This window comes from Salvia splendens, chromosome 3 (genome assembly GCF_004379255.2).
Source record: "Salvia splendens isolate huo1 chromosome 3, SspV2, whole genome shotgun sequence".
NCBI lineage: Eukaryota > Viridiplantae > Streptophyta > Magnoliopsida > Lamiales > Lamiaceae > Salvia > Salvia splendens.
The window spans coordinates 5,869,685-5,896,802 of record NC_056034.1 but is presented as its reverse complement, the minus strand read 5'-3'; the positions used below and the strand labels follow the sequence as shown (position 1 = coordinate 5,896,802).

The 27,118-nt window shown below is 40.0% G+C and overlaps 2 protein-coding genes across 8 annotated transcripts; one reads left to right on the top strand and one right to left on the bottom strand.

The window, feature by feature from the left end:
• Positions 1–617: 617 nt before the first annotated feature.
• LOC121793702 (ACT domain-containing protein ACR4-like) lies at positions 618–3,312 on the top strand. Its single transcript, XM_042191744.1, has 7 exons — positions 618–868; positions 979–1,024; positions 1,089–1,203; positions 1,296–1,363; positions 1,777–2,373; positions 2,511–2,615; positions 2,706–3,312. The coding sequence occupies exons 1-7, from the start codon at positions 795–797 to the stop codon at positions 3,048–3,050; spliced, it is 1,350 nt and encodes a 449-aa protein (XP_042047678.1). The 5' UTR covers positions 618–794; the 3' UTR covers positions 3,051–3,312.
• Positions 3,313–15,025: 11,713 nt separating this feature from the next.
• Positions 15,026–23,184, bottom strand: LOC121794569 (protein ESSENTIAL FOR POTEXVIRUS ACCUMULATION 1-like). Of its 7 annotated transcripts, none has more exons than XM_042192782.1 (13): positions 22,818–23,184; positions 22,289–22,345; positions 22,108–22,178; positions 20,667–21,500; positions 20,457–20,550; positions 20,152–20,301; positions 19,931–20,056; positions 19,310–19,819; positions 17,242–19,220; positions 17,028–17,142; positions 16,871–16,931; positions 15,931–16,079; positions 15,026–15,567 (listed from the first exon to the last, which is right to left on the bottom strand). In XM_042192782.1, the coding sequence occupies exons 1-13, from the start codon at positions 22,891–22,893 to the stop codon at positions 15,242–15,244; spliced, it is 4,548 nt and encodes a 1,515-aa protein (XP_042048716.1). In that variant the 5' UTR covers positions 22,894–23,184; the 3' UTR covers positions 15,026–15,241. The 7 variants fall into 7 exon arrangements, with proteins under 7 accessions (XP_042048716.1, XP_042048717.1, XP_042048718.1 ...); XM_042192783.1 differs by having other exon boundaries at positions 19,931–20,044; XM_042192784.1 differs by having other exon boundaries at positions 19,931–20,017.
• Positions 23,185–27,118: the final 3,934 nt, after the last annotated feature.

The window sequence follows — 27,118 nt, the reverse complement described above, 5'->3', positions numbered from 1 at the left end:
ATTCAAATCACTTTTTCTTTCTGTACATCTCATACATTATCAATTATGCATTAAAATTTATGTCATTACATAAATATTCTTTTATGGAACGAGTGGAATACAATTTTAAATTTTATGAGCTTCCTATTCACACAAAAGAGCATACTATAAACAATATTCTCATCATTAAATATTGGAGTACTAAACAGTTTCACGTCAATTGCCTTTTAATGAGCATCGTTAATACCATGCCTTGAAGAGGACTTGAACCGCTCTTTTGCATGAGCATTCGACTCTTGCTTTACGTATCTATTCATAAACTTCATCCTATACTTTTTCTACTATCGATTGCTCGGACTTCTAGACTTCAAATCGATATAATTATTTATGAGTATTTCTAAATTCAAAATCTTGGATATGCCACTGGATCCAACTATGCCAAGCTAACTACATGCTCATTTTATTTTGGTAGAATCCAATCTCATAAGCAAAATTAGATGAAAGTAAAAATAAGTAATTACCTAGAATTTTGACAGTAATTTGTGTGTGACCGTACTCTCCGAGAAGGAATGTCGTTTAAGAGCAGAGACACCTACATTTATTATACAAGTGTGTTGAAAGAGAATCCCTCCAAAATCTCTTGATTACAGCTCACAAGCCCACTGCCCCATTTCTCAACCAACGCCTAGAGACACCCTTTTTTTCTCCTCTCTGCAAGATTTCATTCGCGCGGAAAGAAGAAAGAGAGGACCCTTTTCATTTTTTTTACTTGTGAATTCTGACCCCAGAGAAAAAGTTTGATCTTTTTTCGAGAAATGTATCACTGGTCTTCATCAGTCAGAGTTGATGACGAGTTCCAGAAGCTTGCTTCTAGAATTAACCCACCGAGGTAGCATAAACAATTCGCAATTATGCATGCTGGAGAGTGCGTTCTCTGTTTGTGCTTCGATCAAAATTCGATTTGGAGGGTCTTGATTCGAGAATCTTTTTCTTGTGTAGGGTAACTATTGACAATGCATTTGATGACAAGGCGACGCTGATAAAGGTAACTCTTTGATTTGAGAGGAATTAGGTTTATTAGGATGTGATTTGTGGCTGAAATTTTGCAGGTTGACAGTGCTAATAAGAGGGGGTGTCTGTTGGAGGTGGTGCAAGTTCTTACTGATCTGAATCTGCAAATCAAGAGGGCTTACATTTCTTCTGATGGGGGATGGTTTATGGATGGTCATTATTCCTCAATCCTCTTTTTTTTTTTTTGCAATTTGTGTTGATTGGGAATCTGATTATTTTTCTTGTTTTACTATTCTGAAATGCAGTTTTTCATGTCACGGACGAATTTGGAAATAAGGTCTATGATGATAACATTTCTGAGAAAGTTCAACAGGTATACTCATATATATAACCACTTTTTTCCTGAAAAAAATAAGTAAATCGTTCATTTGTATAATTACTATAGATTGTTAAGTTGGTGAGACTTTAGGGAATGCTGAAAACCAGTTATTCTTTAAATTCAGTTTTTTGTTCAATAGTGAGAGTATGTTCTTGAATGCTTAAGAAACACAGTTTTTTCTTGTTAGTTCTTATAATTAGTAGTACATCAGTTCAGAATTTGGTGAAAAGTAAGATCGTGCACAAGATGAATGGCACAGGAAAATGGAATCATGATTATATCTGAACAGTTAACACATGATTCTGTGATGCAATACAGATAGTGGCATAATTAGATCTGAGCAACTCGTGTTTGCTGCTTGATTATTTTCAATTGTATGATGAAACAACTGTTTTACTATATTACAGTCCCTGGGACCAAGAGGGTGCAGCTTCCGAGCGCTGGAGAGGTCTGTTGGTGTGCAGTCCGCTACAGAGCATACAATGATTGAGTTATCTGGTCCAGACAGGCCAGGATTGCTATCAGAGATCTTTGCTGTTCTTGCTGATCGCAAGTGTAATATAGTTGCTGCAGAAGTATGGACACACAACTCGAGAATGGCTTCTGTTGTTTACATCACCGACGAAGCAAATGGATTGCCAATAGATGATCCTGATCGGCTTAATAACATCAAGCAGCTTCTTCTCTATGTTTTAAAAGGCAGCAAAGAATGGCAAAGTGCCAATACAGCTGTCTCCGTTGGTTCTACTCAAACTCAGAGAAGGCTGCATCATATAATGTATGCTGACCGTGATTATGACAATCTAAATGTCAGTAGCGTGACTGATGAACGGATCAGGCCCCTCGTGGCTGTTGAAAACTTTGTAGAAAAGGGGTACACCGTGGTGAACATGAGCTGTCCGGATCGACCTAAGTTGCTCTTTGATACAGTATGCACCATAACCGATATGCAATACGTGATTTTCCATGGAACTATAAATGCTGAAGGGCCGGAGGCTCAACAGGTAACAATTTGCTGTATATGCAGAGCAGCCAAATGCATTTAATTTTGTGAATATGCAATTAATACTCCAGCAAAGCTTTATTTGGTTCTTGGCTTTCATCCTTGTCGGTCTTACTGTCATATGCTTCACTTCGCTAGGAATATTTCATTCGGCATACAGACGGATACCCCATTAATTCAGAAGCGGAAAGACAGCACGTAATTAATTGCCTCGAAGCAGCAATTAAGAGGAGATCATCTGAGGTGCAATTAAAAAAATTAATTTTGCATCAAAATTTTCACTTGCTCTCTTTGTAAAAGTGCCCCACATGACTTAACATATGTTTAATGCAGGGAATAAAACTGGAACTATGCAGTGATGACAGGGTTGGCCTTTTGTCGGATTGCACCCGTATATTCAGGGAAAATGGTCTCTCAGTCATCCGAGCTGAGGTCACAACGAGGGGCACACAGGCAGTGAACATTTTCTACGTGACTGATGCATCCGGAAACACTGTCAAAAGTGAGACCATTGAGGCAGTAAGGAAAGAAATCGGGCTGACGATACTGCACGTGAAGGAGGATGCGTACTCCATCTCACCGCCTCAGCAAGGTGGCGGATTCTCTCTAGGTAGCATCTTTCGCTCAAGATCTGAAAAATTCCTTTACAACTTAGGCCTTCTAAAATCATGCTCCTGAAAAGTTAGCCATTGTGGTAAATATTAGGTGGCTTAAACATATACCTTAGTGCAGCTCGAAGAGTTAGCAAGGTTGTTGTCTTCTAAAAAAACGGTTCGGTTAGGGCTAAAGGCAGTGGCAGTAGTATATTACTAACCCTGTAAAGCTTATAACTGTATATTTCAATTCAGTGTTTTTGTCCTTTATTTGTTGTAAATTACATTAATATTCTTGTCCTATTTTGCAAATTTAGCAAAATAGCTTAAAAGGGGTTCAAGATTTATGTTTGCCTGATAATAAGTACTACTACTTATTATGTTTGGACAGATAATCAATGAATGTAGATTTAGATCCCTATATAAAGAAACAAGAGGCACTGAATTTGGATGAATGATGGTATGGAATTGTTGTTGCCACAGGGAATGTGATGCAAATAGGCCAACCATGCTGAAAATGATGACTTGTGCATAAATATGGAATACAAATACCCCTATTTACTATTGCCATATTATATGTGTGTGTGTGTATATTTAGTATACATATAGGTATGGTGCTTTATAACTTAGAGCAGTCACTTGTTATTTTCTTGGCCTTGTGGAAATGTGTAATCTACTTGCGCTGGTCCCGCAGACAAATTCTGAAAAGTGTAGTCATAATAAATTGTCTCTAAAGAGTGTGGAATTTATTGCTCTCTCTGAACATTTTTTTAAACTAGTTAAATATATTTTAAATATAATACTATTTTTAAAAGTGAACTTCGAAATTAGTCATTGGAAAATGCTTTGGAACTTCTTAGAGCATCTGCAGTGGTGCTCTTCCGCAAGAGCAGGTGTTGTGCCTACGGCACGACAAGAGTCATGCTCACCACTGCACTCTTTCCGAAGAGCATGCTCTTGCCGACGGCACGGACATGCTCTTGCGGAAGAGCAGGCGACATGGCGGCTTCTGGTTGGGCGGTGACGCCCAATCGCCCCATACGCGATTGAGCTCGTTTTTATTTCGTTAATTTTTTTTAATTCATAAAAAATAAAAAATTATCCAAAAAATAAAAAAAATATATATATTTTCAGATTCCCAAGAATATAGCCGTTTTTCAACCATTTTTTTCAAAATTTTTGATTTTTTAAAAAAAACATTTATCCCAAAATCATGTATAAATACCCACGTGACCAAATTCATCATCCATTTTTTACATCAAATTATCTCTCATTCATATTTCTCTCATATTTTTTCATACAAGTCACCTTCATCTTCCTTTCACACTCAAACACTCTCTCTAAATTCGGTCACGAGTAGTAGGTTTTTCTAATTTTATGAATTTAATTCTGTAATTTTTTATTTTTAGGATTTTAATTATGTAATTTTTTATTTTTTGGTAATTTGTAATAATATTTCGGGTATTTTGAATGCATTTTAATATTGTGAAAATGTTTTTAGTAATTCAAGTATTTAAATTGAATAATAGAATGGTGGGACCCTTGAATAGTGTAAGAGCATACTCTTGCGGAAGAGCATGGATGTGAGTGTTGTGCTCTTGCAGAAGAGTATGGAATTAAAAATGAATAACGGTGGGTCCGGGTCCACATCCGTGCTCTTGGGAACGAGCATGGATGTGAGTGTTTTACTCTTGCAGAATAGTAGAAAATTAAAAATGAATAAAGATGGGTCCGGGTCCACATCCGAGCTCTTGTGGAAGAGTATGGATGTGGATCCTCTTAGGTCTTTAAAATAATAAAAGTATCGGTACAAGTACAAAATAGATCCTTATTTTCTAATTTTACCTTGAGCAGTAGAAAATGCAAAAAAGACTTTGTTTCCCTTAAGCTTGGTTTAGGCAAATAAAACGACCAAAAATTGAATGAGGATTCCCGCCATGTCTATATGCACAAGTGAACAATGTCTTTGTGAGGATTTACATATGATGTTTTCTAATGCACTTACTATTAGCATTAAAATAATATAATAAGTGAACAATGTTATTCTAATGTAGCTACACGTATGTACGAGTATTGTAAGTGCCACAATTCAAATCTCATGCACTATTTATGCCACATGCCCACATAGTTGAAGGTTGTTTTAATTAATTAGAGCAAAAATAAACAATGGTAAATAATATATACTCTCTCCGTCCGCCATTAGGAATAATAAATAGTTAAAATGGAGAAATGGTAAAATAAGAAAGAGAATAATGTAGAAAAGACTACATCTTAACTATTTATTTAATACTCCCTCCGTCCCAGATAATTTGTCTCATTTTTCCATTTCGGTCTGTCCCACATAATTTGTCTCATTTCACTTTTTACCATTTTTTGTAGTGGACCTCATATTCCACTAAGAGCATCAGCAATGGAGGCGTCAAAACCGCGACGCCGATTTTTTCGCCGACGCCGGTTCTGACGCTAAACCATTGCGACCGGCGTCGGCGAAATCGGCATCAACTTCGGCGTGGCCATGCCGATTCGTGTGATGACACCGGTTCTAACGCCGATCCTCACGGCGCCATTGTAGGCCCCGGATCGGCGTCAGATTTTAATTTTTAATTTTTTTTTTCGAAAACACTATATATACGCGCTTTGAACGTCATTTTCATTAGCACCACTTGTTTTAACGAGTACTCTCTCTATCTTTCTTTCTGTACAAGATCAATAACGAGGAATGAAGAACAACTACGAAGGTACTCCAGTGACTCCCGGGGGATGGTCCCAGACTTCCCCGGCTCTAGGGGGAGGTGGTTGGCCTTTTTTAAAATTATTGTACTTTTTTTAATTGTACTTTTTAATTCCCCGGCTCCTGGGGGAGGTGGCTTGCCACTTGTTTTAATTGTACTTTTTAATTTTTATACTTTTTTTAAAATTATTGTACTTTTTTTTTAAAATTAATGTACTTTTTAAATTTTAATAGCATTATTCGAATTTCCCGTATTTGTCTCGTAAATTAAATTCCGTATGTTGATACAATTGTAAATTAAATTATATTATTGTTATTAGTGATGTGGATAGGTAGTGGGAATGTTATGTGAGGGTTATTTGATGTCCAGTTGATGTGGCAAGCTGATGTGGCAGGAGAATTTTAGTGCTGATGATGTGGCAGTGTGAAGGCTGTGTGAAGTCCAGTCTCATTGTGGATGCTCTAACTCATTCCTACTCTCATTTTATTATAAAACTAAAATATAAAAGTAGGACTCACGTTCCACTAACTTTTTCAACTCACCTTTTATTACATTTTCTTAAAACTCGTGCCCGGTCAAAGTGAGATAAATTATTTGGGACGGAGGGAGTACTAAATATTAATGTAATATTTCATGTACTTATAAAATCATCCAATGAATATATGTGAATTATAATTCAGTTCGGGGTTTCGCATCTCTTTTCTTAAAAATGGAGGGGACAATAAGATATCGGAACATCAACTGAGAGGAGATGTTGGAAGGGTAACTATAAAAATCTTATAAATAGTTTGATACACTAAATGTTTTTATATATAATATCTAATATAAAAAACTTAAAAATACGTAAAAACATACAACAATTTTTTTTACGCAATCCAGCCCAACCCACTTCGTTGGTGGTCCTTCATAAAAAGAAACTCAGTCTAGCCAAGCCCACTTCGCCGATGAGCCTACACTAGGCTAGGCCCCAAGTCACATGGCCCATGTCAGGCCCAGCCCATTTAACAACTAGTTATACTTCGTCTTTTCCACTCAGTGGACACGTATCTCTTTTGAGATTTCTTATATACTTTTCTAAAAATAATTTCTGTAATTTATTATTTCTTGTAATTTATTTTTTCTTCATAACATACTTATTAACTAAAACTATATAAAATCTTATGGGCAATTTTCTTTTGTTTAAATAGGACGAGTGAGTAGTAGACTACGACGAAAACAATGCATACCTACATCCACTCCGGTTAATCATCTTACAATAAGGAATTATAAAGTGCTAAACATGAATAATTTAAGTAAAATAAAGTATAGATGGTCAATTAATTAAGTAGTTTTTGTAATTTTATACTCCCTCCATCCCCGTTAAGTATGAACTATTTCTTTTTTAGTCCGTTTCTGAAAATATGAACTTTCTAATTTTAGAAACCTTTTCTCTCTAATAAAATAAACTGATTCTCCACTAACAATACTTTAAAAACTATTTCTTCTTATCTCTCTCTTACTTTTCCAGTTATGCATTAAAATCCGTACCGAACCAAATGTTCATACTCTTTGAGGATGGATGGAGTACTTTACTCTTTAGGGACGGATGGAGTACTCTTTAACATGGTATTTAATACGCTGCAATAATACCATTACTTTCTTAGTTGTTAAAATATTGAAAATATAGACGACAAATTCCAATACCCAAAAACATTGCAAGTTAGGGCATCAGCAGTGGGGCGCCCTAAGGGGTGCCCTAAAGCCCACCATATGCACCGCCACGTCAGCATTTTATCCTCCTACTCTACCACCTGCAGTGGGGCGCCCTAAGGGCACCCTTTTTACTATTGTTTTGTTAATTAGTTTAAATGCTTTCAAATATATAAATACAAACTAATTAAAAAACACAACGATTAACTAAAAAATGACAAATACTACATTGATTAAAAAAAAGTTACACGAGTTAGATATAAAAAAAAGTTGACTACTCTACAAAAGTCCCAACTTCCGGTGCAGCTCATCGATCAACCCCTGTCCCCTGGAGGTATTCTGCTCTGGCCGGGTCCGTACACTTCATGAGGGCGTTATGCGTGTCCAACAACGTCTGCGCCATCGAGGTCGTTGCCAACTTCGCGTAGTCAACTGCCGTCGGGGTCGGGATCGGCGATGGAGGGCGGCTTGCGAGGAGAATGTCGCATTCGCCTCCCCCTTGTTCTTCACAGCCTTGACGCCTACGGAACGCTGGGAGGACATCGGTGTGCCAGAACTCTCATCCCCCGTGTACGTCCAGTTGAGGTCCGCCGGATATGCGCCACTTTCGTTGCTCGTGTAACCACCAGTGTCGGTGGTCTTTGTCCTCTTTGTCGCACCGGTGTGCAGAATCCCGCCTTGGAACTTCTGCTTGTCCTTCAAGAGCGCCCAGACATTGAAATGCTTGAAGTCGTCGTACATGGATTGGTACGACAACAACGCTCTATCACGCACATCGCTCAAGCTCCCGCCGCTTCCCTGTTCCCTCGAGCACTTCTCGTACTCCGCCGCGAACAGGTTGACTTGCTTCTTAATCTGATCCCGGTGCTTGCGGAGCTGCTCCCTATGTCGCTTATACGCGCTCGGCGGCTTTCCCTCATTATAGCGTTCGCCAAGACGAGGGTTTCATCCGGTTGGTAGTTCGTCCTCTCGGGGGCGTACCCTTCATTCGTTGCCAGAGGTGGCAACTTGTACGCCCGGTACTTGATCCGCTTCTTTCTGGCGGGGGCGGGGGCCGAGGCGGCGGCGTGGCGTGGCGAGTTGGAGACGACTCCATGTTAGACAGACCGTACGAATCCGTACTGAATTTGGGATCGTACTGCATGTCGGGGTCGAACGGCCGATATTCGTCAGGTTGTGTACTCGGCCAACGTGCACCACCTCTAAACATCGGACAATTGGGACTTGAGTAATCACCGGAATCCATTTTCTAGTGTAAATTGAGAGTGAAAATGCGAATGAAAATGTTACAAATGAAGGTGGGGTAGGGGGGTATTTATATAAATGAATTTTTCGAATTAAAAAAAAACGTGTTGCATCGTCCGCGCCCACAGTGGGCGGACGATGCCCTATCGCCCGCGCTTCCTCCGCGGACTATCTGTCGGGCGAGGATGGCGCATCGTCCATCGTCCGCGCACCCACAGTGGCGGACGATGGCGCGCCCGAGGTATCGAGCGGCCTATCGTCCGCCCCACTGTGGGTGCCCTTACAACTACTTGTTTCGTCACCTTCCCAAGTTTGAATCAAGTGTGGAACGATCAAAGAAATGAGAAATTATACACTAATGGGAAATGTGGAGTAAGATAAGGTAACAAATAAAGGCGAAAAAAATAGGAGAGCAGCATATGGATTCTGTTAATTTCATTTATTATATGTAAAAGTCAGCATGCAACCATCTCAAAGCAAGTACAATTATCGTAAAAAAGCCTCTTGATTGCTTTACTCCACCTTATGCCACTGGCAGTTTACCACAGTCACTTATCACAACTCTGAGCCTCGGGCGATCACCCTAACAACATCCATACCCTCCAACACTTGTCCAAATACGACGTGCTTATTGTCCAGCCATGCTGTCTGTGATGAAATACAAAGTACAACCAGATTGTTATCAACTGAACCGGTATGTCAGTATTTATTAGAGTATTATGGAATAATTTTGGTCGGAAATGTGTTTTACATGATATTTCTCACGGTTTAGGGGCACAATCTCACATGTGGTCATGGAACAGTAAAGCATCCTCAGCAGATTCTACTCTAATGAATTTATACTAAATGATCAGAAAATTTCATCAGACTAAAAAAACCGGGTAAGGGATATCATTTTAAGTTAAGAGTAGTTTGCGTCCACATATATTTGTGGACTTGTATATTTTCTTGTCTGCTTGAAAAGTAAAGATATCTCAAATATTAGTATTTTCCATAAATGCTCTTTCCACCAGTGCCCTAAGAACATAATACATAAATAAACCACACAGTCATTATTAATACAACACTCCAGACTTCGCATCTTACAAATTTATTTCAACATGAAAGGAGAAACAAAAATAAACACTGAAAACAGAGCCAAAGCTAGCAGGATATGGAGGAAGAAACAAGCTAGCTTCGATAAGATTGGAAAAAACTGGACGATGTTTGATGATTTCAGGAAGCACCAGTTATGAAATTAAAGCCTACCCTACTGGTTAAGACATAAGTTCCTTACAGTATTGCCATAATGCCATATTCACATAATATCTTGAGATACTTCTGACATTTAAAATTGAGAAAATAAGGCATGCTTAGGAACTAATATCTTGTTGCGACTACTTCAAACACTAGACATGTGTTTAAACTTTCCTTCCAATCCCAAATATAATGTAACCGCATTCTAACTTTGAAGGCTCTAGAACAGTAGCAAAAAGAATGCAACATCTGAAAAGGAAATGTTCCAGATAAATAACAGCTTACATTTCCTTTGTCCTTAAATCATGAAATCCTTGATAACACAGTGGAATGACGAACCTTTGTAACCAAATCCCTTCTCCCCTATTCAATAAAAAATCCACAGAGCATACAGCAAAAATCAATTTAGTTAGATAATAAAATGTTATAGACTCTAGAGTGTGAGTTAGCATAGGTACTTGTGCATAGAGCACGGAAATTTTCTGCAGTTTGTGGCACATCATCACCGTACAAGCCTATAACAACCCTTCTTACAGACTTTCCTACTGGATTTCCAATGCCTATATCGAGGAAAACTTTGTTTGTCACTTTTGCTTGCAATGTAGCTTCATGAATGAAGAATGAAACCTTAATAGCTATGACAAAATGTCATATGGGATAAGACAACGAATGTGATCAGCATAAAGGATTGGAGGTTGTTGCCTATTGCTTGTATGTAGGGTCAAAAAGAACTTAGAAAGCATTATAGTTTCATTACTTGACCTGATTACTAGTAAGAAAGTAATATGTATGTGTGCAATAAATGTAGCACAATATTGAAGTAGAGGTAAACCCGAACTTCTCTGGAAAAATGCCTCAATAACCAAATTCAAACACTAAGAAAATCTTAAATGGTGTATTAGGCATAATTTAGGGATAGAAGAACAATGAGAGGAATTGTGAAATTGATACTTTGATGATATTTCATTACTGCAGAGACTATCCCTTTATATAGGGTTGATACATGTGTAATTATGGTATAATCAATCAAATATCAATCTTGTTATTCTATTCTTGGAGTATAATTGTGGAACATAATTGGAGTTATTCTTTGGTATCTTTTCCTTTTTTAACATTCCCCCTCAAGTTGAGTGGTGGGATCTCCAAAGCTCAACTTGCTAAGTACGTTCATGAGACTTCTTGAGTTGACTGCTTTGGTGAGGATATCGGCTAATTGATCTTCGGAACGGACAAACGGTAGCTCCACCACTCCATTTTCCAACTTCTCCTTAATGAAGTATCTGTCGACTTCAACATGTTTTGTTCTATCATGTTGGACCGGATTCTCGGATATACAGATTGTTGCCTTGTTGTCACAGTATAGTTGAATCTTGTCTTGTGTGATCCCGATTTCATCCATCAACCTTCTAAGCCATAAGATTTCCATTAATCCACTTCTTATCCCTCGGAATTCAGCTTCAGCACTTGATAATGCCACCACATTTTGTTTCTTACTCCTCCATGTTACCAGATTGCCTTCGACAAATGTGAAGTATCCGGCTGTTGATTTTCGATCGACTGGATTACTTGCCCAATCAGCATCGGTGAACCCATAAATTCCTCATTGTTCATTCTTTCTGAACATTATCCCATGTCCGGCCGTTTCTTTGAGATACCGCACGATCCTCAATGCAGCTTCATAGTGATCTTTTTGTGGTCGATGCATGAATTGACTTACTATTCCTACTGCATAAGCAATGTCTGGTCTAGTGTGAGAAAGATAAATGAGTTTCCCCACTAGGCGTTGGTACTTGCCTTGATCTTCTAACTCAGCTCCATCAGAGATCTGCAGCCCGTGGTTCACTAGGATTGGTGTATCGGTGGGTTTGCAATTAATTAAACCCGTCTCTGCCAGAATGTCCAAGGTATACTTCTTCTGTCTCAAGAAGATTCCTCCTTCAGAGCGTAACACTTCTATTCCCAAGAAATACTTAAGGTTCCCCAAGTCTTTCATCTCGAACTCCTGGAATAAGCTCTCTTTTAGCCTCTCTATTTCTTCTGTATCGTCTCCAGTGATGATCATATCATCTACATAGATGATTATACATGTGATTTTTTCGTCTCTCTTTTTCAAGAACAGCGTATGATCTGAGTTACTCTGCCGGAATCCATACTTGGTCATGGCTTCTTTGAACCTCCCAAACCAAACCCTCGGTGACTGTTTGAGTCCATAGAGAGTCTTCTTCAACCGACACCCTTCTCCTTTTTCAAATCCCTTGGAGAATCCAGGGGGTGCTTCCATGTATACTTCTCTTTTTAGTTCCCCATGCAGAAATGTGTTTGTTACGTCAAATTGGTGAAGTTGCCAGTTCCTGTTTGTAGCAACTGAGAGTAATACTCGAATTGTGTTAATTTTCGCTACGGATGAGAAAGTCTCATCGTAATCAACTCCGTAAGTCTGTGTGTAGACTTTGGCAACTAGTCGTGCTTTGTACCTCTCTATAGATCCATCTGGCCTTCGTTTGATGGTGAACACCCACTTGCATCCAACTGCCCTTTTTCCGTCTGGTATTTTGCATTTCTCCCATGTACCGTTTCTTTCTAAGGCTCTCATTTCTTTCAACATTGCCTCTCGTCAGTGTTTGTGTTTCAGAGCTTCTTCCACAGTACAAGGGATTTTCTCTTCTTCATATAAGGCGGCCTCAAATGCGTGCGCCATTTCTGAGAGGTGACCTTTGGCCAGGTTCACAACGGAGTACTTGGCTTTTCTAACGATGATCTCAGGACTATATCTCTTTGGTGGGACCACTCTATTAGGTCTTGGTGGTAGTTTATATCCTCCAAGTCCCTCATTAATCTGTTCTTCCAATAGCTCACAAACTTCTGATTCATTATGCGAGTCCGAATCGGGCTCAATATCTGTCTCAAAGTCAGTCTCACCCAATATAGGCAGATCAATAAGGCTATCAGGAGGCATATCAGGAGCACTTACAGCAGATACCAGTAGGGGATCTTCTTGGATGGTGTCACTGTTTGGTGCGGGCTGTATTTCTTCAAACTCTTGTTCAGGCGGGCCGTGCATTGGGAGGCCTGCTGGAGGGCATGTGGCTGGTAACCGGCTTAGTGGGTCACTATAACTCTCCCCCTGACCACTAAGGTGATTGAAGAAATATTCTGTTTCAAGGAAGTCGCAGTTCATGGTAGTGAACATGCGATTGGTCTTTGGGTCAAAGCACCTATATCCCTTTTGTGAGTTCCCATAACCCACGAAGACACACTTTGTAGCACATGGAGAGAGTTTGGTTCGCTCATGTTTCGGGATATGGACAAAAACTGAGCATCCGAATACTCGAGGCAGTAGAGTCAACGGTAATGGTATGTGGGCTAGTGTCGAGAGGACTTCCAGGGGTGTTTGAAGGTCAAGGGTCCTAGAGGGTAAGCGGTTTGACAAATAGACAGACGCGGCGATAGCTTCGGGCCAGAAGTGTCTAGGGGTGTTAGATTCAATAAGCATGGCTCGAGCCATTTCTAGGAGAGTACGGTTCTTCCTTTCTGATGTCTCATTTTGTTCCTGTGTGTATGGGCATGTAGTTTGATGGACAAGACCTTTATCGTGATAGAAAGTTTTCATTTTTGAGTTGACAAATTCCCCTCCCCCATTGTCGGAACGAAGGATCTTTATGTTTTTCTGAAATTGGGTTTGAACTAGTGTGTGAAAGTGACTAAAATGTTCAAAAATCTCATTTTTGTGTTTCATAAAGTAGACCCAGGTCATACGAGTACAATCATCTATAAATAGAAGAAAGTATTCTAACCCTTGTCCCCCCACAGTTGGAGATGGGCCCAACACATCAGAATGGACCGGTGAAAAACATGAATCAACACGTGTATTATTTGATTTATAAGACTGTCTATGGCTCTTGGCTAACACACAGGTTTCGCAATACATATCTTGACTAAATTTAGGAAAGAGGATTTTTAGATAACCCGTGGAACGATGTCCCAAACGTCTATGCCAGAGCCAAGCTTCTCTATCAGTAGACCCATGAGTCAGCAAAACGGTTCCTTGTTGTGCTATTTCTTCTACATAATACAGCCCGTCCCGTTCAGTGCCACGTCCAATAATTTCCCCTGTCCTGATATCCTACAAAAGACAGAAGTTTGGTTGCATCAGCAGAGTACAATTTAATTCTTTCGTCATATGGCTGATTGATAACAGTTTATGTGACATAGAAGGAACATATAAACAATTGGATAATGTCAGGGCCGATGAAATTCTAACAGTTCATGTTCCTTCAACAGATGTAAATTCTCCACTGCCATACCAGAGATGCATATGACGCTGCCATTTTTAGTTCTCGGAGATATCGATATCGACCATCGCCAAGAACAACGTCTCCTCGATACAATACATTCGAGACCTAGTGCCATCAGTCACCGCCTTCTTGTCCTTGCCCTTCTGAGGGTCAGTGGTCTCCATCTCGCTGATGTCATAATCACCTGGCGACAAATCGTTCTGCTCACCGGTGTTAGAACATGTAGCTGGACTAGGAGCAAGGAGCAAGGAGCAACTGGGTTGGCCGACATTTGCAATTTTTGCATGCTCACGAACTCGTCCATCTCCTCTCATCGTGGTTGAAGAAATCCATTGAAGAGGAATTAATTTAGAGTTTGGAGTTGTATAAAAGAAAAATGGTGATAAGAGATATATTTATAACAAATTATTGGAATTAAAAGAAAAAAAAAGGTACTGCGCATCCTAGGCACTCACAACCCGTGCCGCGCACGCAACGCCGCACGGGCGCCCATCACCCCTCCACACCCTCGGCGTCCCTCCGTCCCCCACCCGGTGCCGGCCACCACAATCGTGCTCCGCCCTATCCACGTCGCGGCACCACAAGTTCCCAACCCACTCTCAAATTCCTTAACATTTTAATTTCTTGTCCCTACATTAAGTATTCAATCCAGGAATCGTATTGTCTTTTTATACATGGAGTAGTAGTAGATACTCCTACTTTTATCTGTCAATGAAAGGTTTATTAGAATAAAATACAATATACTTATCTGTATTTTTATAAACGAAATGTTTTGATATGTTTATTACTAGCTTATTAATGTTATTCATGCATTAACATGTAAGCTAAAAGTACTAATTTGAATATAAGGTGACAAAACTGCATTTGTTAATGTTTTATACATCCATGGATTATTGCCATTATTATGAAAAATGTGTAATCATCGACTATTCCAATTGGCCTCAAAAGGGCAAAGAGCTTCACACAAACCTACAAGAGGCCGCCGAAATAAAATAAAGAATTAACCTCTATAAAAACTCTATACAAACCCTAATCATGTACAATGATTGTGAACAAGATCATTACAACACATTTTCTATTTAATCTTCTACCCGCTGAATTTCACCCATCATGATCCGATTACTAGTGACTTTGAAACCAAGGAGTGCAGGATCAATCTGTCTACCTTTCTTACCCTTCTTTTTGTTCCGAGCCCCCGACGCCCCATCTAGGGGCTCTGGAGTTGCTGCAGAAGCATGAGTTTCATGAGGTGTTGGCTTCTTAGCACTGCTTTTAAGCATATCACTGAATGATGTTTCCAATACATCAGCATCATTACAGGATGATGTTCGTCGGAACTGTACATCTCCTCTGCTAACCGCCTCTACATTTCCTACAGTAGTAGGTCCTGCCTCCCGTCTCACTCCTGCAACCAAGTAGACAAGGAAACTAGTAAGTAGGCGGCCCATAACACTCACATTCATGCTCCTCATGGCCAATAACAGGAACAAGGGGAAATGCAGAACAGAAAAGTCAGGTACCAGTTGATGCAATAATTGATGAGATCATAGAGATTAGTTCCATCAAAGGGCGTCCATTTTTAGTGATAGATTAGACTGATAATACATGTGATTGCATAGTTGATAGCATACATGATAACCAAGCTCTAAATCCTTCTATCAATCAAAGCATGTGGTGATTTAGCCATCATTATTGTTATCTAAACTATCACACAAATAGCCACCTCAATGTTTGCACAAAAATTCTATAAAGTTGCTCTTAATCTTACCATCCAAAGTTAGAGTACTTGAGAGACTTTTCCCTCTAACTGTGTCAACATTCAGGTCTGACAGTGATTCCTGAGAAGATACAGCTCGTGATACAGGTGGACGCCTCAGCAATACATTCTCTGGTCCTTTAGAACTGGATGATCGCAACCTAGTCACAACTACACACGTGAGAAAGGAAGATCTAAAAAGTTTCCTGCAGCAAAGTCAGGCAAGTCATAGCATAAAATATAGGCACGTATATTTTCTAGCAATACAGTAAGACTTAAAAGCTTATGTACATTAAGCAAGATATAGTACTCATCTCCGGAAAAGAAAAGCTACATAAAGTTGAGATCACTTAATTCTATTTCGCCTGTCAACCCAACATAAACCATACTTACATATCATATAAAACTTGGCTACTTTATACAAGTATATGAATGATAAAATAGAAGTTATATTTCCAGAGAGCATCAATGCAATTGCAAATATCCACTTCAATGGAGACGATTTTCTAGCCTAACCCTTCAGCTCTTTTAAACAAATTACTCCTAACTTCATTGGAAATTCAAAAGGATATTACCACAATGGAATAAAAAATCCCCGAATCACCTTTCAACCTAACTAAAAATGCAACTTTAATCCCTAGCAACATCTATCCCAAAATGCCTCAAAGAATTATGATTACAGGCCCACCAAGCAACTCTAAACTCAACTATACCTCAAATCACACCTCTTCTATAATATGATTAGAATATTCTTTAACCTATCCCTCCAGCTTCACTTGAGCCTTCCGGCTTCCGCAACATTTCCATACATCATAAAATCTTTTGACTCACATATAGTAGCTAAAATATGAGTAACAAATGAAAGGCTAGCATATTTCTATAAAGCAGCAAAGCCAATTAACCAATATAACCTTTATGAATGCAGCCCAAAAAAGCAAGCAGCCAATCTTACCTATCCTTAGCAGCATCCTCTGAAACCGAATCATCTGATCCAATCTTGATGTTCTGAAAACCTGACCATTTTATCCATATCAAGTTTTTTGAATGGAAGGTTATGAGGTTGGAAACATAAACTATACACAGAAAACTAAAATAACTTCTAACATTACCAGCAGAGCCAAGTGATTTATTTCTGCTTAGGAAATTGACTGGCATTTCCACTCTGTCAGCAGATGTCAAACCAGCCTGCTCACTTATGCCTTCTTGAACATCGGAAATTATTCCCTGAACATTGCCTTAATTAATGAGCACTTTTGTTCTTTCTACATTGGAAAATGCTAATATAACTGCCACAATGTTTTAACTAAAATTTTCACTGCTTACCTGAGAGTTCTCATCAATGGCAGCAGCAACCATTCCTCCACCTTTAGATCTATAAGGTAATCCATTAATTTCCAGGACATTGCTTATCCCTTCCGATGGTCGACTCTGGGGTGGCACGCCTGAATCAGAACCATAAGAACCAATAGGGAATGAGTTACCAATACCAGATTCTTGTTCTGAAATAGCGACGAATGACTGGTTTGGCATGCTCCCAGAATGATGATCTGAAGGTGGCTTTCGCTCATTTGGTAATCCATTAATCATATCAACGTGTTCACTTGATGTTTGACCAGTTTTCTGCTGTAGTAGCTCCATAAGCAATCGCTTTGAACTGTCATCATTTGTTCCAGCTGACATCCACAAACTAGGGTCATCAGCATTTCTCTTGGCATCTAATTCTCTCCTCTGTCTTTCATTATGAAGGTGTTGTTGAACTCTCGACTCTATCCAATCATTTGGTAACTGACCATTATTCTCAGACCAATGGCCCTCGGTTGCATCCATTCGTGAATCATGACATTGATTGGGATGCAATGGGTGGTTTGTATGATGAGAAAACATGCCAGATGAGAATCCTCCATCTTGACCATTAGACTGCATCCGTAAAATCTGTTCCTGCATTTCTTGGCCTTGGGCACGAGCCAATGAATTCACAATATCACGATTTACCCCAGCAGGACCTAGAGGCAATGACATTGACCGCTCAAAAGGCAACATTCCAGGTTCATAAAGACCATGTTGGAGTCGCTCCTGTACGGAGAGGTTCCTGTCAAGAAGGTTGAGATGCTCCTCGGGAGGAGAAATTTGTTGGGAAAAAAAGTCCAATGGGCCAAACCCAGCAGTGATAGCTCTATTAGAGGCAGCAGGAATTCTGTGGAACTGACTAGCTTCATCAAGCGACCATCCAGGGTTGATTGTCCTTTCCTCCATTTCCAATCGCTGCCTTAGCCCCAAAGGCAACTGCCTCCCATGAAGCTGATCTTGCTGAATGATATGTTGATCCAGGGGGTGAATCTGCCCATGCCTTCCGAGTAACAAAAGCTCCATTAAATCATTTTGATTCCCTTGATGAGACACTTGACCAAATTTTGCTTGAATAAGCTGCTCAAGGGATGGATCTGAATGCCTTGAAGGAAATTGGGAGCGTTGCCGATCATTAAGAATCTGCTGCTTCATCAAAGCCTGTTCAAGAGCAGCATTGGGTCGAAGAGAATCAATACGTGGCTGCCCACGACCTGACTCACGCATTTGACTCTGCAGCAACTGTTCAAGAAGAGCCTGTCTGGCTTGAGACTGCTGTTGCTCTTTCAACAACATTTGCTGTTGATGGTAGTGCTCCTGTTGCTGCATCTGCTGCTGTTGTTGAAGTTGGAGCTGCCTCTGCTGCTGCTGAAGGGCCAATATGTGTTCCAAATCATGACCCATTTGATTAGCAATCTGTTTTTGGTGCATCAACTTAGAAGCTGGGCCCCCTTCTAGCATTAAATCATTCATGTGCGTATTATGTGAAGGCATCACGCCATGTGGCTGAAGATGCTGTGGCAATAGCTTCTCTGCTAAATCAAACTGATTAAATTCTTTCTCCGTTCTAGAAGAATGGAGACCATCCATGACATCTTGATACAAGTTGAAATTAGACTGTGAGCTGCTGCCATGAGCATCATTCCATGCTTCTGGGGCATGATTAACTATGCTACTGAAAGGAGAAAGTCTACCAGGTCCTGCACTTGCAAGTTTCTCCTGCACACCTCCACTGAACGGAGGTGCTTGTTCACTCCTTGTCTGTGTACTTTCAAGTTCAGACCATAACAAACTAAACTGATTCATCTTATTGTCATTCTGATTTGACACACCAGAGCCTGTCATTTCATTAAGAAGATAAGACTGGTTCCCACTATTTGTCATGGATTCACCATATCCTCTTGATATCTTCCCTATAGCACCACCACCACTACCAGGTCTCCCAGGAAACACAATTTCTGTTTGAAAACACGGATAAAAGAATTAGAACTATATTCAATTTAGTTGGTTAAGAAAGACTAATAAGAAACAGTATCAATGAAGCCACCTTCATCTTGGGCACAAAAATCACTGAAATCTTTGCCCTGAGAGTACATGTGTTGTGACAGATGACGATGACTCTCATGTACATTTGACGGTCCATCATGTAACTGCCAGCTGGATGCATCCAATACAGTGGAAGAAATAGATTCAGGAACTGGAACACCAGATTGTACATATGTTTCAGATGCACCCTCCATTACAGCTGACTTTTCTAAATTGGAGCCCAATTCAGTTCCACTACCATACTCATGTCCAAATTTTAAATGAGGCATAACATCTCCCAATTCCAGGAAGGGCAATTCATCAGGTGCATCTTCAAAACGAACAGGTAAATCAGCCCCAAAAAACCCTTGCTCATACCATGAAATTATGTCCACCCCAAGAAAAGGTCCCTGTATTTCCCCTTGCGGATCCCGGTAATACAAACTCAATTCCTCTGGAGGGATTCCTCTATCAAGCTGATACTCATTGGGCCTGCTACCAGTCTGGTGCGGCCCGCCCTCCCAGAACTGCTCTGGTGTTTGAACATGCAAAAGGGAGTTTGATTCACGGAGTTTATCGTTTACATCAAACGGTGAGGCAGATTGGATAATGTCAAACAAAGGATGCTGGTTGACAGCCTGACCTGCAACCTTTAGCTGCAATTCACCAAATTGAGCACTATTTTGAGCTTGCACGTGGCCAATATCCAGCTTTTTCCCATTCATAGTCTCTGAAAAAATATATTGTTTTTCATGATCTGCAGTTTTCGCTGTATAAAGGTTAAAAAAATATTAACTGAGTAAAAACTGGAGATTCTTTCATATAATATTCAAACTGCAGTCTAGTTCTCATCATTTGACAGACCTGCTTTCAATGAAGAGCTGAAGAATATGCTGTCAGCACTAGCTTCATGAATGTCAGATGATTTTTTCTCAAAGTTATCTGGTACATCTTCAGTGACATCAGCAGAGAAGGAAGCCTGTCTTCCATTGGAGAATTCAATGTCTGCCACTTCTATAAGAAACAGGAAGAAATATTAGTAATATAACCAAAAGAAATAGATAACTAAACTCACAAGGTTAGAAATATTAGTGATATGACCAAAATAAATAAGTGGATGTGAAAAAGGTATAGTAAAAGGGAATGCACATCGATTATGTTTAAAATACCTGAAACGATATCACCAGAGCTGCCTTTCTTAAATGCGCTGTATGAGGCTCCACTGCTAGTTATTTTACCCTTCCATATGTCACTCAATATAGCCTGTAACAAAAAGAATAGTTCGTCAAATTTCTGTAGACATCCAGTCTAAGAGTATCAACCATTTCAGTTACAGTAGAAAACTTATGAAGAAATATATCAGGAATTGTATGCCTCACCTCCTCCTCAGCATCCGGAGCAACAAAAGCTAAAGGTTCCACAGCCTCTGGTTGAGATATTGGGGGTACTTCCTCAAAATTGTCCGGCACAAGGGCAAGAGATGTCTCCAGGTTTTGCCTACGATATATGTCAAGTAGTTTGCCTCTAGGGTATACAAATTTTCCATTTTTGTCATACTGAGCAGCACCAATTGGAGAAGCAGGCGATGGTCTTCCAGTGGAAGCAGAGGATCTACCGCGCCCTACAGTAAAGCCCACATTTGAACCATCAACTCTTCCCCTTTCAGGTCCAAATCCAGGCGCAGACCGTTGACCAGATCCAGCAGGATTCCCCTCCATCCTGTGCCGAGGTCTCCACTTATCACGAGAATCTGTTTCACGCTCAGGACCAGAACGACTATTTGAGACAAATGATTGATTTTCATTCTGGGACTCTAATTTATCCATATCTATCCTTTTCTCCACTCGAGAATCCTTTTCTTTGTCATCAGGACCCCACCTCAAAGACCATTTGCTATCACGCCTTGTTTCATGGCCAGCACTGCGATTATTAGCATCATGCCACCTGTCAGTTGCAGGCAAAGATCTGTTATCAGTAGGTTCTCTTCCCGGAGCAATGTCAGCCCTTCTATCTATCTTCCTGCGCTCCCTTCGCCCAACCCCAAGCAGTCCAGTTTCCCTTTCTTCTTCGCGCCAGCGGCGACCACTGTCGGGTTCAGGAGCAATCCTTCTCCAATCTTTTTTGTCCTCAGGAGTATCTGAGCGCCAAACCTCTTTTTGGTTCAAATCAGCAGAGCTGCCAAGAGACAGAGAACTTGGGCCACGGGCTTCCTGCTGAGAAGAAATATGTGATTATTTGAATGCAACAGAAAAACTACAAATGTAGCTAAGAAGCCAGTGTAAAGTTCTTCACGATCGAAACCAGTAACTTAAGTTGTCTTTTCTTTTTGCAGACTTTGCAAAGCCATAGTGTATGTTAAAAAATTAACAGTATCTCAATAGAAGACCAGACCAAGAATATACAAATAACTAGACAGAAGCATTAAGAAAGGTATCAAAAAAGACAAATGGCAAGATTTACATATATATGCACATAAAATTATTGAAGGATGTTGAGTATCAGTGTGTGGTTGTCACTCCAAAGTCCTAAGCCATTAGCATTGATACAGTGCATGAATGCCTTCAACAATCAAGAGATGGAATATTATGTGAAATCATATATATCCAGCTTATCAAACAAATATATATATATATATATGTATATATATATATATATATATAATGTATCTATTGATTTAGTCATGAATCAAGGCTGAAAACTAGGAAAAGTTATGAACCATTCAACTAAATCCTCTAACACAGTTCATCAATGAGTTAACTTCAGAAATCTAAGTGACAAATGCTATCAGGCTGGCGTGCAGGTATAGTGTAGTAGATATACCATTTTTAGTTCATTTGGCTTTGCATACAACCACTGTGGAGACAGCGGAATGCTCTCAGAAGCTGCTTGGTCTGCAGAAAACACATAGAGTAAAGGCAATAAGTTTTAAGGATGCAGAAGATAAAAAAATTGAAGCAGAAGGCGCCAGATAGAATAAATTAGCAAGGAAAACAATTGTTACCCTTCGACTCATCCAGTAATCCCACCAACCCTTTGTCCTCATCATTTCCAGTGGAGGCTTCAGTGCCCAAAAATAATACCATAATATCAGTTACATAGGGGGGAAATTAAGCATGAAAAAAGGTGCATATCTGAGAAGCTAAAACCTTACGCATCCATTTAATACATGAAGGGAGTGAGAAAAAGGACTCGAAACCACAGTCCAAAGAGAAATTGCAATGAAATCTATCCACATCAATCGGAGTTCAGAATTAAAAAAATATTTTTTTTTAAAAGCAACCACAACATGGACTAAACTAAACTCAATTCCAACAGAACCAATCAATCTTCAGAACTCACTCGATAAGTTGATACCTAAACAGAAGTGAAGAATCTGATTTGAAACCCTAGGATATAGATTGGAAGCTACATTGTAAAAACGGATCGATATAACAAAGTAGGGGTTGCCGCATAATACAGTCATGTCCAAACAAATAAAGTAAATCAATACAGGCAATAATCAATAAGAATTCAAAATAACCGCAGATTACCTTTCGAAATCCACGATTGATCGGACGGCCTTGAACCGATGAGATCCTCTGGAAGATCTAGCTTACTTTCCGCCATCACAACAGAATGATATTAAAGAGAGCTTCAGGTAACAATAAAAAAGACCTCGAACGGAGAATCAAACACAAAAATAGTGAGAGCAAGATCGAGAGATAAGTGAACCGGCGACTGGCGATACAGAAATATCAGAGTGAGACAAATTCCAGATGCAAATCGAGGGGTGAATACATATGTGTTATGTATAGGTAGAGCGAGAATTAGGGTTTGTGAGAGCAATTGGAAATCTAGAGAGAGAATGTGATCGAAGAGGAAAAACAGAGAGAGAGAGACGGTGAGGGTTTGGGTGGTCAGAAGAGCCAAATCAACTGATCGGGAATTATTTTATTTTATTTTATTTTATAATATCGAAAAAACGTTAATACTATTGTAAAATGATCCCTTAGGCTATCCACAATGGCGCCTAGCGCACTGCCTAGCCGAGCGCCGGCGCTAGGCGGTCGCTAGGCGAACCATTGCAGCTTCCGAAAACCGCCGAGCGGTTTTTCGGAATTAAAAATCGCCTAGCGCTAGGCGGTCGACTGGCGCTGGGCGATCCGCTAGGCGCCATTGCAGCGTCGGGATCGCCCAGCGCATCGCCCAGCGGTTTTTTTGTTTTTTTTTTTAAATTTTCGAGACACTACATATACGCAATTTGCACTTCATTTTTATTATTAATGTACTTTTTTAAAATTTTAGTACTTTTTAAAATTTATTGTACTTTTAAATTTATTATACTTTTTTTAAAATTAAAATAGTATTATTAATGTTTCCCGTATATGTCTCGTAAATTAAATTCCGTATATTGTGTTATTAGTGATGTGGCTATTGATGTGTCTGAGCTATTTATGATATGGCTAGGCTATGGCTAGGCTATTTCTGATGTGGCAGGAGGATTTTTAGTATTGATGATGTGGCAGGAGGAGTTTGTGGCTAGGCTATGGCTGGCTATTGCTGGGCTATCACCACTGTGGATAGCCTTATGGAGTACGATATATTCTCGAAGCTTTTTGAAAATTGCCAAACTATTTGATCATAGAGGCTAAGGGCACCCGCAACGCTGTGCCGTTGCGGTTCCTATGCCGTTCCGGCGGAACGGTTCCGCGGCGGCACGCGTTGCAGGCCTCGTTCCGTCGCCATTCAGTTCCCATGCCGTTCCCATACCGTGCCGCGTTGCGTTCCGGAGGAACGCGGAACGAAACGTTCCGCCACGCGCCGAGGCGACGTGGCGGCCTCCCATTCGACGCGTGAAGCCCACTCGCTGCCCCGCGAGTGGGCTTCGTCCCGGTGACGCAATAATTTAATTTTTTTAAAAAAAATTCGAATATAATAAAAAAAAAAAAATTGCAACGGTAATGTGACCGTTTTTTTATATCCGTTTTGTATTTTTTTTATTTATTTTTTATTTATTTACTCTATAAATACTCCTATTTCATACTCATTTCAATCACAAACACACATCTATTCCTCTCTATTTCCACCCCAATTTTCATCTCAAATCAACTCTGCTTTCTTTCTCCCAAATTTAATCAAACTAATGGATCCTTTTGAACAAATGCGTCAAATATTGCAACAATCACTTGAAGAAGATCGACGACGGGAGGCCGAAGAAGCCGCGCCGCCCCAACGACGCTCCCGTACGTACATCCATCGTAACCGGGAGAAAGCCGCGACTACTTCTGCGATAACCCGGTTTGGGGAGATACGTACTTCCGTCGCCGTTTCCGCATGGGGAAACCTTTATTTCTCCACATCGCGAATACTTTGGCAGCCCGGGAAGAGTTCTTCCAGGAAGGGTACAACGCGGTCGGCCGTCCCAGCCACACGACGCTGCAGAAATGTACTGCAGCATTCCGCCAGCTTGCGACTGGACAAACGGCCGACATGTTCGACGAATACCTCCACATCGGAGACAGCACTGGGCGAATGTGCTTGCTCAAATTCTGCAAAGGCGTCCGGGCAGCCTTCACCGTCGAATTTCTCCGGAGGCCAAGCACGACCGATTGTCAGTTCCTGCTCGACCTTCACGAAACAGTGCACGGATTCCCCGGGATGCTCGGCAGCGTCGATTGCATGCACTGGCAATAGAAGAATTGCCAGGTGGCGTGGAAGGGGTCCTACACGAGCGGCCACAAAGGCACCCACCCAACCGTTATACTTGAGGCCGTTGCCGACTACCGCCTTTGGATCTGGCACGCGTACTTCGGGGTCCCCGGGTCGAACAACGACGTAAACGTGCTCCACCAGTCCGACCTCTTGACCGAAGTTTTAGATGGTAAAGCGCCAGCCATCAACTTCGTCGCCAACAACCGGCTTTATAAAATGGGGTACTATCTCGCCGATGGCATCTACCCGAAGTGGCCTACCTTCGTGAAGACGTGCAGTGGGTCTGCGAACCCAAAGCAGACTCTTTTTGCGCAGAAGCAGGAGGCTGCTCGCAAGGATGTGGAGAGGGCGTTCGGGGTTCTCCAAGCGCGCTTCAACATCATCAAAGCCCCGGCTCGTACGTGGTTCATGGATAACATGGTCGACATCATGTATACGTGCATAATCTTGCACAACATGATTGTCCAAGACGAAGGACCCGAGGCGGGAAATTGGTTCGACGACGAATCCCCCGGAAGCTCAACCGCAAGTAGTCCGCCTCGAAGTGGAGCGCATCCGTCTATACAAGAACGGTTATCTATTCGTGCAAGGACACGCGACTCTAGTGCACACACCCAACTCCAACAGGATCTAACTGAGCACATTTGGGCAAATTTTGGCGGATGAAATTATTAAAATTGTGTACTTTTATTTTTTTAGGATTTTAATTGTGTACTTTTTATTTTTTTAGGATTTTAATTGTGTGCTTTTTATTTTTCTAAAAGTTTAAATTTTTTTTAATGTTGTGTGTTTTTTAATAAAGTGTGTTTGTTTTTTAATAAAGTGTGTTTATTTAAATTGAATTGGGTTGGAAATAAAAAAAAATGAAATTGAATGAATAGTAATTTAAGGAACGGTTAAGGAACGAAGGGTTGCAGGTTTTGTTCCTTAGTTAAGGAATGAAGTAAAAAAGTATAGTGGGGCCCTCAAATAGTGGTTTAAGCAACGGTATAGGAACGGTATAGGAAAAACGGTGTGGATGGCCTAAATATTCAAAATTTTGCCTTCTTTTGTTTCCATTTGACCATTTCGTAGATGCAATTTGTAGGAGTTATAATAATGTCTTCAAAACAGAAATGGTTATATATTATAAAAAACAATAACAAAAATTGGACTAATCAAAAAAGTTCATTAAGATTAAATGTGAAATTAATCAAAATCAATTTCCAAAATTGGATGTGGTTGCCTGTGACTTTGAATTGGTGCCGCATCTATGCCAGAAATCCGTCTCTTTGCCGCTTGAAATCACAAATGTCACTAAAAATTAATCTCCCAATAATTACTTTTCAATTGTTCTATTTATATTATCATAAATCCACAAGTGCCTAAAAATTGTCTTAAGAATGAGGTCTCTTTGATTTATACGATAAGTATATGCCTTAATTTTCGTATCCAAACTCATTTTATTAATAGAACAGGCTGATTGCAAATTTTATGGATTTTATTTATTGTTTGGTTTATGACTAGATATTCGGTTAGTTAGGATATAATCGAACAAAAATGTCAGTCAATTGAATCAAAAATTTAAAATAATTACGCCCTTGGCATTTATAAATCAATTTATCAAATAATCGATTCATTATTTGGTTAGCCGAGTATCACTAAATAAACTTTAAAAAGTTACCTTCAGATGTGGGAAATGGACCAATATAAAGCCCACGGTTTACCAGAAGCCCAAGTAAGTAAATTGTCCATACTAATACCCCAATTTTATTAAATGGGCCAATATAAGGCCCATATGAAATTTTAGATATTTGAGAATAATTCTTTAAATTTAATTTATTATTATTTTTTATAATCAATGGAGTACTTAATTTACTTTATTCAATTATGTGAAATAATACTTCTCATTGTTTAACAACTAATTTATAGTACTATATTCCCTCTGTTCCATAAAAATATAAGCAATGGATATAGCTGCAATGAGCCTGAGCTCGAATCACAATGTTGTCGTGTAGTTGCTTCCATCTCTCAGGCACAAGTGTGAGGCCTTGGGAGATGGGCTTCTGGCAGCCAGTGGGTTAAGGCCGGAAGTGAATGAGACTCCTATTTGCGGACGGAGGGAGTATAACTTTTCAAAAATTACACATATTTTTGTGGA

Bases quoted from the DNA above. Each gene is read 5' to 3' on its own strand.
- LOC121794569 (XM_042192777.1), bottom strand. From the start codon at position 22,893: ATGGCGGAAAGTAAGCTAGATCTTCCAGAGGATCTCATCGGTTCAAGG. The intron at 16,932-17,027 runs GTAATGTTAGAA...TAAAATGGTCAG, and splicing joins TAAATCACTTGGCTCTGCTG to GTTTTCAGAACATCAAGATT. The intron at 15,568-15,930 runs GTAAGATTAAGA...ACTTGGTTGCAG, and splicing joins AAGTACTCTAACTTTGGATG to GAGTGAGACGGGAGGCAGGA.
- LOC121793702 (XM_042191744.1), top strand. From the start codon at position 795: ATGTATCACTGGTCTTCATCAGTCAGAGTTGATGACGAGTTCCAGAAG. The intron at 869-978 runs GTAGCATAAACA...TTTCTTGTGTAG, and splicing joins TCTAGAATTAACCCACCGAG to GGTAACTATTGACAATGCAT. The intron at 2,374-2,510 runs GTAACAATTTGC...TCACTTCGCTAG, and splicing joins AAGGGCCGGAGGCTCAACAG to GAATATTTCATTCGGCATAC.